Genomic DNA, 13,458 nt, shown 5'->3' on the forward strand with positions numbered 1-13,458 from the left:
AACATAGCAGTAGCCCCCACCACCACCAGAGCACATCCTGTGTTCTGGTGGTTCTGGGTGGCAGCCTCACTATGGCCAGCTGTCCTCACTGAGTCCCTGGGGCAGGTAGAGCCAGGGAAGCATGCAGATCCCACACTCTCCAGCCCAGAGCTCCCTGGGGCTATCCCCCCACCTCCAGCTTCCCACCTGACATGCTCTCCACTGGGAGAGGAGAGGGAGCTGGCTGCTAGGGGCCTTATTCCTCATGCTCAGGCCCCGGGATGTTGTCTGTATAGAAAATGTGGCCCGTGTACGAGTCAGGGAATGATCGTGGCCCCTGAGAGAGGCTGCCCGCTCCCCAGCTGTCTCACCCTCAGGAACAGGCCCAGGAGAAAGCATAGGGTCAGAGAACAGAGCTGGGTGGGTGGATGTGGGACTGCGGGGAGGGGCTGACCACAAAGCGGCAGCATGAAGTGATGGCAAGTGTTCTGCATCTTGATTTGATTGTGGTGATAGTCACACAACTCTCTGCATTTGCCAAAATTCACAGCTGTACACTAAAAAGAGTGAATTTCATTGTATGTGAATTAAAAATAAATAAAAATTTTAAACAATAAATGCTGGAGAGGGTGTGGAGAAAAGGGAACCCTCTTGCACTGTTGGTGGGAATGTAAACTGATACAGCCACTATGGAGAACAGTATGGAGGTTCCTTAAAAAACTAAAAATAGAACTACCATACAGCCCAGCAATGCCACTCCTGGGCATATACCCTGAGAAAACCATAATTCAAAAAGAGTCATGTACCACAATGTTCATTACAGCACTATTTACAATAGCCAGGACACGGAAGCAACCTCAGTGTCTGTCGACAGATGAATGGATAAAGAAGATGTGGCACATATATACAATGGAATATTACTCAGCCATAAAAAGAAACGAAATTGAGTTATTTGTAGTGAGGTGGATGGACCTAGAGTAGAGACTGTCATACAAAGTGAAGTAAGTCAGAAAGAGAAAAACAAATACCGTATGCTAACACATATGTATGGAATCTAAAAAAAAAAGTTCTGAAGAACCTAGGGTAAGGACAGGAATAAAGACGCAGATGTAGAGAATGGACTTGAGGACATGGGGAGGGGGAAGGGTAAACTGGGACAAAGTGAGATAGTCACGTGGACATGTATACATTACCAAATGTAAAATAGCTAGTGGGAAGCAGCCGCATAGCAAAGGGAGATCAGCTCCTGCTTTGTGACCACCTAGAGGGGTGGGACAGGGAGTGTGGGAGGGAGATGCAAGAGGGAGGAGATATGGGGATATATGTATATGTATAGCTGATTCACTCTGTTATAAAGCAGAAACTAACACACCATTGTAAGCAATTATACTCCAATGAAGATGTTTAAAAAAAATAAATTAAATAAATAAATTAATAAAAATTTTAAAAGCCATTCAGAAGATCCAAATTCTAAATGTCAAGACATTTTAGGAATGACTTAACAAATGTATTTAGCTTGTAGTTTCCTTTTAATGCAAGCAAAAGACCGATATAATATAAATATGCCTTAAAGATCTCTAAGTAAGTTTTCAATAAAAATTCTAAATAATTTAAAAAAGAAAAGCAAAAGAGCGGGTTCATCACAGAGAGACAGGGGTGGCACCTGGCCCCTACCCTCTCCGTTTCTCCCTCCCTCCAGCCTGGATCTTCTGGGCTCTTCCCCTGGTCGTCCTGCTATACCTCTGCTGACCTCCTCCCACTCGCAGGAGGTTGAGTATTGTCTCTGGGGTTTGATGATTTCTATCAGGCTCCCTGACTGCCCCAGGGACACAGAAAAAGGAGCTACCCTCAGTGTGGGTGGCTCTAGGTAAGAGGCGTGTGAGGCAAGGTTGTGGCAGGACACAGGTGGAGCTAAACGGAGGCAAGTTTAGAACATTTGCAGAGATGTGAACAGGATTACGAAAGCCACTGTGAAACTTCCAGGCACCCAAGGCCTAGCATCAGCAGGGAACTGTCACCACCCACAGAGTGGCTGTCCTCCAGGACCTGTGGCTGTGCAAGATTGGGGGCTCTATGGCTTCCACTCTCCCACCCTCCTATTTCTTGCCAGTGCCTCCCCTTAGCCAAATCCACCCAGAATCCAGAGATCAAGGGAGCCTGTGTCATGCAGGTCCAGCTCAGCCGCTTTGAGGCATGAAGTAGGGCAGAAAAAAGCAGAGGTTGGTGGGGACAGGGGGCAAGAGGAGAGAAAGCAGAGCCACTGGGAAGGGAGGACTCTCATGGGGAAATTGGGAGCATACCCTGGGCCCATGGTTACCTCAGGCTTCTACCCAGGGACAGCCAGGCGTCCCAGCTATTCCAGGGTGGGAGTTCCTAGATGAATGAATGAATGAATGATAAATTTGAAAATGGATGAGTGACAGAAGGAATGCGAATGGGCCTGTTCCTATTGGCACTAAGAAGGAGGTGGATCCTTTTTCCCAGGATCCCCACCCTTGCAGGCCTTTAAGGACTATTTCCAGAATACCCACTTTGGGGCCCTACACAGGACCCTGAGCAAGAGAAGCAGAGGCCATGGGCTGGGCAGGACAGGGCAAGGTGGGCCATCAGGTACTGGGGAGCCTGCAGGTCCTGTAGGATGAAAGGCTTTGCTCCTCCTCCCTCACACTGGAAACCTACTCCCGGGCTGCCTCCCGTCCTGCCCCACCCTGCTCCCCAGGCCCCGCCTTCTCCAGCTGGGCCACTCAGGGACATAGGCTGGGTTCACAGGGCTCAGTCAGGCGTTGGTGCTGCAGGGGAGGGGAGGCACAGCCGGGTGGAAACCAAGGGACCTGTCACCCTGATTCGTACAGTGTGCGCGTCTGCAGAGCAGCAGCCAGGATCCCCAGAGCGGGCCTCCTGGTGGGAGGAGCAGAGCCTGGCCTCGGACCCCTGCGTGCTCTCAGAGTACCCTGGGAGGTAAGGCAGGTGGTAGCTGATGGGGAAAAGGAGGGTAGCCACCATTCCCACTGAGACTTGCCCCGACAACTTGTTGGTCCCTGGGGGCTGAGGGGAATTGTGGACCAGCTCCGGGGTCTACACCGAGAGGTATTCCAGGTGCAGGATGAAGCAGCAGGGATAATTACCAGGGGAGCCTGACCACAGGACCACCAATAAGCCACGCCCAGACCTTAGAACACGCGTTTTCCTGGATCTGGACATCTGTCCTGGCTCATAAAATCTGAGGTGACCCTGAGGACTGTGCAGCCCCACAAAGCTCCATCAAAGCTGCAGCCTCGGGGCTTCCCTGGTGGCGCAGTGGTTGAGAGTCCGCCTGCCGATGCAGGGGACACGGGTTTGTGCCCCGGTCCGGGAAGATCCCACATGCTGCGGAGCGGCTGGGCCCGTGAGCCATGGCCGCTGAGCCTGCGCGTCCGGAGCCCGTGCTCTGCAACGGGAGAGGCCACAACAGTGAGAGGCCCGCGTACCGCAAAAAAAAAAAAAAAAAGCTGCAGCCTCTCTATCACTGGGGCTGCCACCCTGTGGCCATCTCAGTGCCTCAGTCCTCCCTCCTGTGCCCCATCGTCCAAGGCCATCCTTCTTCAGGCAACTTTCCTGCCCACACGCTCTGCCCAGGACCTTTCCTGGGGACAACTTACCCGGATGGGACAGGAAGACAGTATAGTAAACTGTCCAGAGGTAAGCCCTAGAGTAGCCACTAAGAAAATAGAAAAAGAAATACAGTTTAAAAAAAAACTCATTAAAGGAATAATAAAAATGTTATACTAGAAAATATTCACTTAATGCAAAATAAAGCAGTCTAGGCAAAATAGAGGAACAAAAAGGAAATGATATACTTAGAAAGCAAGTAAAATGGCAAATGCAAATACAACTATATTAGTAACGTGAATGGATTAAAACAAAATCCAACAAGATACTGTCTATAAGAGACATACTTTAGATTTTTTAAAAAAATATTTATTTATGTATTTTTATTCGGTGGCTGCATCACGTCTTAGTTGCGGTGCGTGGGCTTCTCTCTAGTTTTGCAGTGCGGGCTTAGTTGCCCCGCGGCATGTGGGATCTCAGTTCCCTGACCAGGGATCAAACTGGCATCCCCTGCATTGCAAGATGAATGCTTAACCACTGGACCACCAGGGAAGTCCCACAGACATACTTTAGATTTACAGATACAAAAAGATTTAAACTAAAAGAATAGAAAAAAGTTTTATCATGCAAACAGCAACCATAAGAAAATTGGAGGGCTATGCTGTCATCAGACAAAATAGGTTTTAAAACAAAAAAAGTAACTCAAGATAAAGAGGGACATTTTATAATGATAAAAGTGCAATGCATCAGAAAGGTGACAATTGTAAACATAAGGCCACCTAACAACAGACCCATACCTCATTCTGTATACAAAAGGTAACTCAAAATGGTTCAAAGATCTTATATGTAAGAGCTAACACTGTAAAACTCTTATAAGAAAACACAGGGTTAAATTTTTCTAAACATAGACTAGGCAATGATTCCTTAAATATGTTGCCGAAAGTATAAGCAACAACAACGACGAAAAAAAACAGATTGGACTTTATCAAAACTAAAAACTTTTGTGCTGCAAAAAAAAAAACCATAAAAATTAAAATAACCCACAGTATGGGAAAAAATATTGACTAGTCATATACCTGATAAGTGACTTGAATCTAGAATATATAAAGAACACTTACAACAAAATAATAAAAAGACAAATAACTCAATTTTTTAAATGGGCAAAGGACTTGAATAGACATTTCTCCAGAGAAGACACATAAATGACTAATAAGCTTGTGTAAAGATTTTCAACATCATGAGTCATTAGGGAAATGCAAATCAAACCACAATGAAATACCACTAGGATGGCTGTAATCAAAAAAATCAGATAATAATAAGTGTTATCAAGGAAGTAGAGAAATTGGAACCCTCATATGTTGCTGGTGGGAATGTGAAGTGGTACAGCCACTTTGGAAAACAATTTGACAGTTCTTCAAAAGGTTAAAGGTAGAATTACCATATGATGCAGCAATTCCACTTCCAGTAATATACCCAAGAGAAATTACAGCATATATCCTCACAAAAACTTGCCCATGAATCTTCACAGCAGCATTATTCATAATAGCCAAAAAGTGGAAACAACCCAAATTCTATCGGCTGATGAATGGATAAAGTATGGTACATACTTCGGTACATACACATTACTTGGCAACAAGGAATGAAGCATGGATACATGGTAAAACGTGGATAAACCTTGAAAACATTATGCCAAGTGAAAAGCCAGACACAAAGGATTACTTATATGAAATGTGGATGGGTGGTCGCCTAGGGCTGGGGTACGGATGGTGGTGGGAAATAGGGGGCGAATGCTGAAGGGTATGGGGTTTATTTTTGGATGATAAAATGTTTTAAAATTGATTGCAGTGATGATTGCACAACTCTATGAATATACCAAACTATTAAGTTATACTCTTTAAACAGGTGAATTTATGGTATGTGAATTATATCTCAATAAAGCTGTTACCAAAAAAAAGAAGCCAAACATATAGGAATTTGAGGTCACTACTCTGTGCCAGGACATCTGGTGCCTCATTACGGCCCCAGCTGTGGTTTTGACCCACTGGCCTCTACTCCCTTGCCATCTGACCCCCTCTCTTCATACTACCTGGAAGGAACAGCTGCCACTTCCCCTCCCTCAGGCCCTGTCTAAGATCTTGCTTGTCTCAAAACTGTGGAGTGGGGCTATGGTGCTGAGTGAGATCAGGTCCTTGACCAGAGGCCCCATGGCAAGTCTTGGCCCAAACTCCTGCAAGACTGTCTCTTCTGTCTCTAGGGGGCCTCATTCACATCATAGCCAATGTGGATCTATCATGAAACTTTCCCAGCCAATGGAAGGGAGCATTCTGTCTTGAGAAGATGCACTTCTCACTAATTTGCACAAAGTTGCCTTACAGTCTGAATATGCGCTGTTCTATACAGTAGCTACTAGCTACATAGGGCTATTTCTATTAAAGTGAATTAGAATTAAATAAAAAGTAAAAATTCAGGGGAGTTCCCTGGCAGTCCAGTGGTTAGGACTCCACGCTTTCACTGCCGAGGGCGCGGGTTCAATCCCTGGTCGGGGAACTAAGATACTGCAAGCCGCGTGGCACGGCCAAAAAATAAAAATTCAGATCCTCAAGTGCACTAGCCATATTACAGGGGCGCAGTAGCCTCATGGGGCCATCGTATTGGACAGTGCAGATATAGACATTTCCATCATCGCAGACAGTTCTGTTGGACTGTGCTGCTCAGAACCACTGGAAGAGGCTTTGTGGGATCTTGAGAGCAGGACCGTGAGGGATGGGAAGAAGCGAAATGGGTGGGAAGAAGAGGAAATTGCAGGCAGGAAGCCACACATATCTCCTCCCCTCTTTGCCCCACCCTCTTAGCTTCTCCAAGCCCTAATGGGATCCCCAGGGAGCGGTCTTTGAGAAAAAAGATAGTCAGAAAAGAGATTGGGGAAGCCCCAGCTTCTCCAGTGGGCCCAAGGTTGATTGGCAAGCTTCCCTCCAGGCTGGAGAGCCTCGTGGCTTGGAGGTCCCTGTGTGGCGCCTGGAAACATTCTGCCAATACCCCCCTCCAGGTCCTGGCTCTGCTGCGAGGTTCAGATATGCAGTCTGATTGCCCTGGTCTTTCTTTGCCAAAAACGAAAACAGAAAAATGCACAAACCCTCCTAAGATCCCAGCAGGTTCCATCTGACAAGGAAGTACTGCGTTCCGACTGTGATATTAACCTGTGAGTGGTGTTGGTCTAGTGTGTGAGCTGACACTGGTACTTGAGTAGGCATGCTGCAGCTTGGCACAGTCCCTGGAACACAGTGAGGTGGACCCCTGAGGCCTTTTAAGGGGCAAAGGAAGTCCTTCCTGGAAGGGGGCTGGCAGCCTAGTTATTCTGAATTGTGGGGAGAGGTGGCCAGCTGTGGGGTACAGCTGTGGAATTAGAATCTCAGATCGGGGCTTCCCTGGTGGCACAGTGGTTGAGAGTCTGCCTGCCAATGCAGGGGACGCAGGTTCATGCCCCGGTCCAGGCGGATCCCACATGCTGCGGAGCGGCTGGGCCCATGAGCCACGGCCGCTGAGCCTGCGCCTCCGGAGCCTGTGCTCCACAACGGGAGGGGCCACAGCAGTGAGAGGCCCGCGTACCGCAAAAAAAAAAAAAAAAAAAAAGAATATCTGATCTGTGATAAACAGCACATCCCCGCCCCCTGTCCCCCTGCTGCAGCTGCTCAGCTGGTCAGGTCAGCCGGGGTAACCTTCTCCTGGGGTGGACATGATGTTGTGAGCAGGGAGAGAGGGTCCTAGGGGAGTAGGGAGCTGGAGACAGGAGCCACTGAGGGAGGTGACTTGGGGGCAAGTTGGTGACTTGCAGGGGCAGATGGGGATGGGGGTTGGGATGCTGCACAGCCTGTTCCCACATACCACGTCCAAACGACATCATGTGTTGCACACATGCTTGCACGCGGTTGTGTGGGCCACATGAAGGGTGTGGAAGAACAGACCTTGTTACCATTGGTTACACCGGATGCGAGTGATGGGCAAGGAAGGGCTGGAGCAGGTGTAATGATGGGCTTTGCCTTTATTCCTTTGTGGTAGCTTATTTCATTTGTTACAGCTGGTATGACTTGAAAGGTCAAAATTTAAGTACAAAATTTAATCATTTACTAACCCCTTCTCTCCCTCCCTCTTTACAGCAAACTTTTGCTTCCAGCCACCAAAGGCAGAGGGAAAACCAAGCTGCTGCTATTGACAGTACAACCTGAAGGAGGTAAGGAACAGAAAGTAACTATGTTGGGATCTTCTGTGTACCAGGTGCTGCACATGCGTCAAGCACACATCACATGCTTGTTGCCTTATTAGACTCTCCCAGCCTACCGTAGCGGTTATTACTTCCTTTTCCAGATGAAAGATTTTGGCTTAGGGAGCTAGAGTAACTTAGTAGAATATGTGGTAAGGTTAGCATATCAGCTAAGGGCCCAGGAGAAAAGAGAATTCCCCTCAAAAGGGTTTAGCTAAAGAGAACTTAAAGGAGGGACCATTTACCGATCTGTAGACACGGTATTAGAGAATCACCAGGGGGCTTCCCTGGTGGTGCAGTGGTTAAGAATCCGCCTGCCAGTGCAGGGGACACGGGTTCGAGCCCTGGTCTGGGAAGATCCCACATGCCGCGGAGCAACTAAGCCCATGTGCCACAACTACTGAGCCCGTGTACCACAACTACTGAAGCCCGTGTGCCACAACTACTGAAGCCCGCGTGCCACAACTACTGAAGCCCACGCGCCTAAAGCCCGTGCTCCACAAGAGAAGCCACCGCAATGAGAAGCCCGCGCACCGCAACGAAGAGTAGCCCCCGCTCACCGCAGCTAGAGAAAAGCCCGTGCGCCAACAACAAAGACCCAACGCAGCCAAAAAAAACAAACAGCAGCCAACCCACAGCTGCAGCCAATTTAAAAAAAAAAGAGAGAATCACCAGGGAACTAACAATAGTAGGGAGCCATTGCCACTCCCTGGGCTGAGCGGATAAGGGGAAGGACTAGTGGTACCATGGGAGCTGTGCTGAGCAGAAGGAGGCCAAGAAGAAATACCCCAACCGCTCTCCTCCCCTGCCCTTCAGGCCCCGCCTGCACCTCTCATTGGCTGACCCAACAGGAAGCCAGAGGGCACGAAAGCCAGAGCGATGCCGTCTGTTGGGGGTGGAGAGGGAGAATGAATGGAAGAGGTAGAAAGGGAGATCAACCAGCACAGACAGTCAGTGGTGGAGCAGGATTTGAACTCAGGACTCACTGACTCTAAACCCTGGAGCCCTTGTGCTGCCCTACGGAGCCACGCACGCTACTGTGCCCACACACCCAGCTGGGTCCCAAACACCACTCCATTCATGGGGACATCCTGTCAAATAAGGACTCAAGCCTGGGCCTGAGATATTCCTTCTTTCTCTAGCCAGAATGTTCCTGTTCTAAAGAAAGTACCGGATTTTGGTGAGGATGGTGGCATCTGGTTCCACTAGCCCAGCAGAGAAATGTGAGCCCTTTGTTCCAAGCCTGACGTTTGAGTGCACCTGCGGTCGTGTGCTCATGCCCCTCCCTCTGCCAGGATCCACATTCCCCTTCCCTTGGTTTGGCCCGGGCATTCTGGCCATCGCTATTCCTGATTCATTCATCCCTGTATTCCTGTATCTGGCTCAATACCTGGCAGCAAAGAGGCTCACGGTAGAAACTCAGCTGCTCTCCAAATAACACCCTTTCCTCTGGGCTCTGGGATTTTATTTCACAGAGCGGGTTTTCCAGACGCTTCTGTACCGTCTGTTGCAGATAAAGAATGTTAATATTGCCTTTTCAGGTTGGGCCTCAGCGGGAGATGATGATGATGTCAATAAAAATAATAATATATTTTGGGTGTTTAAAATGTGCCAGGCACTGTAAAAAGATTTTTATACTCATTGTCTCATTCGTCAGACACCACTTATGCAAATTCTCTCAGCTGCACCTTATTCCAGTTCTCCACAGTCTGCAAGCGGCTCTGCACAGGTGCATCCCAGTGGCGTCTTGCCTCAGGGCCTGGCTATAAATCTCTCCTGTTTGGCTTTGGAATTTCCCTGTTGCACCCTCGTAGCCCACTTGAGCACTCATTCACACCTAACTGGGAGCAGCTAATGCCCTCCGGTGCTACCCTAGACCAGCGGGGCACTGATGTCAATGGATAAGTGCTTCCACTTCCTGGCTGAGCTGCTTTCGTACAGATGGTCCTGTGGAACTGGACACACACATGCCCACAGCAGCGACCAGCTACTCCATAAGGCAGGCTTGTATTGGCTTTTCATCCTTCCCCGTCTTGCTCTCCCACCCCTCATTTCTGCTCCCTGGGATCATATTCCAAAACTTGCGTGTAAGCCTTTGTCTCGACAATCCTTATAACAATCAGGATGGAGGTACTATTATTATCCCCACTTCACAGGGGAGGAACCTGAGGCTTAGCAAAGTTTAGTAACCTGCCAAAATCATACAGGGGGTAAGGGCAGGGCCACTGAAACGTTTAGGAAGGAAGGAGAGGGTGTGAAATGCTCCTCTCAGGAGAGGGAGATTGGATTTACCAGGGAATTGTAATAGAATTTCTGGCAGTCTTGTGTGTCTGTTGAGGCTTGTGGCCATGAATTTGAAGCAAATCCGGTCACCCAAGGGCTGGGATGTTCTCCAGCGATCCTCAGGTGCTCCGACAGAGGCACTGTGGGAGGGTAAGGGTGAGGGGTTGGGCAGAGCAGTAAGCAGCTGGGAGCCAGGGTGACCAGGGGTGTTGGGGGGCTTGGGCTCCTGGCAATGATAAGGCGTGTGGGCCCTGGGACCCCAAGGACCTGGCGTTGAACCCAGGCTCTGTGGTTTACTCCCAGCATGACTCTGAACAGCTCACCTGACTCCTCAGATTCCGCATCTGTAAATAAAGGCACATTCCCGCATCTGGGAATAAAGGCACCCTCGCCCGCATGGTTGGGGGGACAGTTAGAGATCCCGTAAGAGAAGTAATAAGAGCTAATGCCTACGTGCCCAGCCCCGTGCTGAGTGCACTTTCCAGCGTTAAAGCGGGTGCTGTTAGAGCCACAGGTCACAGAGAAGAGAAATTAGCCACTGTAAGTTGAATGACTTGCCTGAGGCCACAGAGCAGAAAGCAGGAGACTCAGGATTTGACCTGGTAGCCCTCACCAGAGTCTGCTCTTAGCCTCTCCTCCACCCAGCCTCCCAGGAGACCTGCCTCCTAACAGGCACCATTTTCCTTAACCCTGGTGGGAACAGAGCTGCCACTTCCTAGCTCCTTTTCCAGCAGCCGGCTGGCCCTGGCTTTCCTCTGCTCCCGTGAGCCTAGCTCCAGGCCAACTGAGGCCAGGTCTCAGCACTGGCTCACATTCTCCCCGTCCCCTGCCGCCAACTGCTCAGGGCCTATTAGGGGCCCACACTTCTGAGGAGAGACACTGCTTTCCCTTAAGGTGCTTGGAGAGTGGGCTCGAGGGGCCTTTAGCCCTGACGTGGGCTGGGGGGTGGGAGCAGGGAGCAGGGTGGCTCTGATTTGCTGGCCTTTATGGGGAGGGAGACTGCTCTGGCGGGCTTCACGGCTCCACCCTCCATGTCCCTTTGCCTGTGAGCTTGGGGCCCATCCCCACCTCCCCTGCTTCCAGCTGCACTGAGGAGTTTCCCAGCCTGGTGGCCCACGTGACCAGCTTCTCTCACTTCCTCCCTTTGGCCCCCTCCGCCTGCTGAGCCCAAGGCCCAGCCCTGCCCCCGGCCCGGACTCACCCCCCTACACACACACACAGGCCAAGCCTGAGCCCAAGAGCTGGAAAATGGGCTGGAGAAGAAAGGCCTTGGCATTTGGGGCCAAGCCTGGGGCTGCCGGGGTAGATGGGGATGATGGGGATGGTGAGTAGAGTCCAGGAAAGAAATGTAGAGATGGAGAGAGGAGACCGGGAGCGCCCTTGACTTCGGAGACCTGGAGCAGCACCTCTTTTTTCTTCTGTTTGTTTTGTTTTGTGTGGTTTTTTTTTAAAACCCATTTATTTATTTATTTTTTGCGGTACGCGGGCCTCTCACTGTTGTGGCCTCTCCCGTTGCAGAGCACAGGCTCCGGACGCGCAGGCTCAGCGGCCATGGCTCACGGGCCCAGCCGCTCCGCGGCATGTGGGATCTTCCCGGACCGGGGCACGAACCCGCGTCCCCTGCGTCGGCAGGCGGACTCTCAACCACTGCGCCACCAGGGAAGCCCCGCACCGCTTGTTTTTATTTATTTACTGAGCACTTAGTCTGTGCCGACCACTACCCTACCCTAAATTCTTTATCTATTTAGTCTCTCTTAATCCTCACTGTAAGTTTATAAAGTAGCTGTTATGATCCCCAGTTTACAAACAGGGAAACTGAGGCAACTAGAAGTTAGAGGCCCAGTGGAATTGGCCGAGCAGGGATTTGAACCCAGCTCAGTTTGCTTCTCCTGTAAACAGGTGAGGAAGGGAACCCCAGGGTGGCGAAGTAACCCGAGGGGCTAGGAGACCAGCTGTCCCAGAGCCCAAGGGTGATGAGTTTGTGGGGTTTCTAGAGCCTGCTCTTGGATCACGTGCAGGAGAAGTCGCCCCCAACCCCTCCCAGCTTCCTGCTCTCCCGGGGGCTCCCCTGCACCTCTGAGCCAGGTCTGGGGTCAGGATGGGGCTGGGCCCCGGGGTCGGGTCGAGGTGCCCATCAGGAAGGCAGGCGCCATGGGGCGGGGTGACAGACACCAGAAGCCCTCCCTGAACAAAGGCTGGGTGGGAGGCGGCCTGGTGTTTCCACACCCCGCCTCTCCCAGCGCCTGCTGAGCCACGACCCGTAGTCAGCAAGGCGGGGCAAGCATGGCCAGGGCCGAGGCCGCTCTGCTGCCCCTCGTCCTGCAGCTCACGGGCCTGGCACTGGCCCCGGGGACCGGCAGAGGTAGGTCGGGGCGCCGAGGGCTTGGGGGCAGCCAGACAGGACCTCACCTCTTGCTCAGCCCAGTCTGAGGGAACGGCTGGGGCCGGGGGCCGCCTCCCTGGGCCCTGCCTCGGGGTGCGTGCGCCTCCCAGGCCAGCCTGAGTCCTCCCCGTCGGTGGAGGAGCCAGCATGGTCGGGGCAGCACGGAGACTGTGGCATGGGGTCCCGGAGCAGGACGGGGCTTCCTGCTCTGGCCTCGGGAGGAATTCCTGCAGGCAGCGGTGGGGGAGAGTCCGCCCTGGAATCTGGGAGTCTGAAGTTAATTATTTGTCTTGAGAAAGGGGAAAAAAAAAGAAGGCCCGCCATGGGAGCTGACTTTGAGTCTCTGTGTCTGGCTTTCATCCAGAAGGACAGGCAGGAACAGAGAGGTCAGGGCTGGGACTGTGCAGGGGGGAAGGGAGGGGAGCAGGTCCACGGGGAGCAATCAGGCTTTGTGCAACAGGAGCTCTTTCTGCAGGTCTCTCCAGGCAAAGGACCAGCCCGATCTTCCCTGAGGGTCCCAGAGGACCCTCAGCTTCTCCCCGACCCCTTTCTTGTGCCTGCTTAAGCAGGCCTGGAGGGAGTGGCCTGAAAGGAGGAATCATGGTGGGGGGGGTGTCGTGCTGGGGTGGAGGGTTTAAGATACTGGGACCCCATCCTTGGCCGCCCTTCATGGGGCTGGGAAGGAAGCAAGGTACAGGGGCCATACCAAGACAGAGAGCCATTCCAAGTGACGGCACCCTGCCCAAGGTAGGGGTGTGGGCGGGGGGCGGGGGGGGCTGAAAAGATGAATGGCACTTGGGAAAGCTCACATTTGGACTTGCTGCTGGGAGCCTGCAGGTGTGTGATTTAGAAAGGCTGTGAAAGGAAAAGAGGAGCACGTGGAGGCAGGGAGCCTTCAGCCTCCTGAGCGGCCACAGAGGGGAGAGGAGAGGAGCTGGCGGGGGGGGGGGGGGGGGGGGGGGGGGGG

The 13,458-nt window shown here is 51.5% G+C and overlaps 1 protein-coding gene across 16 annotated transcripts in view; it reads left to right on the forward strand.

Annotated features, from left to right (window-relative positions):
• Nucleotides 1-13,458, forward strand: part of KCP (kielin cysteine rich BMP regulator) — a 45,839-nt gene that overhangs the window by 7,898 nt on the left and 24,483 nt on the right. For 3 of the 16 annotated variants that reach the window (XM_027101970.1, XM_027101974.1, XM_027101972.1), the window contains exons 1-2: nucleotides 1,376-2,937; nucleotides 7,722-7,795. In XM_027101970.1, the coding sequence (XP_026957771.1) occupies nucleotides 2,618-2,937; nucleotides 7,722-7,795 (394 nt within the window). In that variant the 5' untranslated portion in view covers nucleotides 1,376-2,617. Of the gene's footprint in view, nucleotides 1-1,365; nucleotides 2,938-7,721; nucleotides 7,796-12,356; nucleotides 12,471-13,458 lie in introns of those variants that run through there. The other 13 variants (XM_027101971.1, XM_027101973.1, XM_027101976.1 and 10 more) reach the window with 8 other exon arrangements.

The sequence above is a fragment of the Aethalodelphis obliquidens genome, unplaced genomic scaffold (genome assembly GCF_003676395.1).
Source record: "Aethalodelphis obliquidens isolate GAN/ISIS:26980383/991018 unplaced genomic scaffold, ASM367639v1 scaffold5, whole genome shotgun sequence".
In the NCBI taxonomy this organism is placed as follows: domain Eukaryota; kingdom Metazoa; phylum Chordata; class Mammalia; order Artiodactyla; family Delphinidae; genus Aethalodelphis; species Aethalodelphis obliquidens.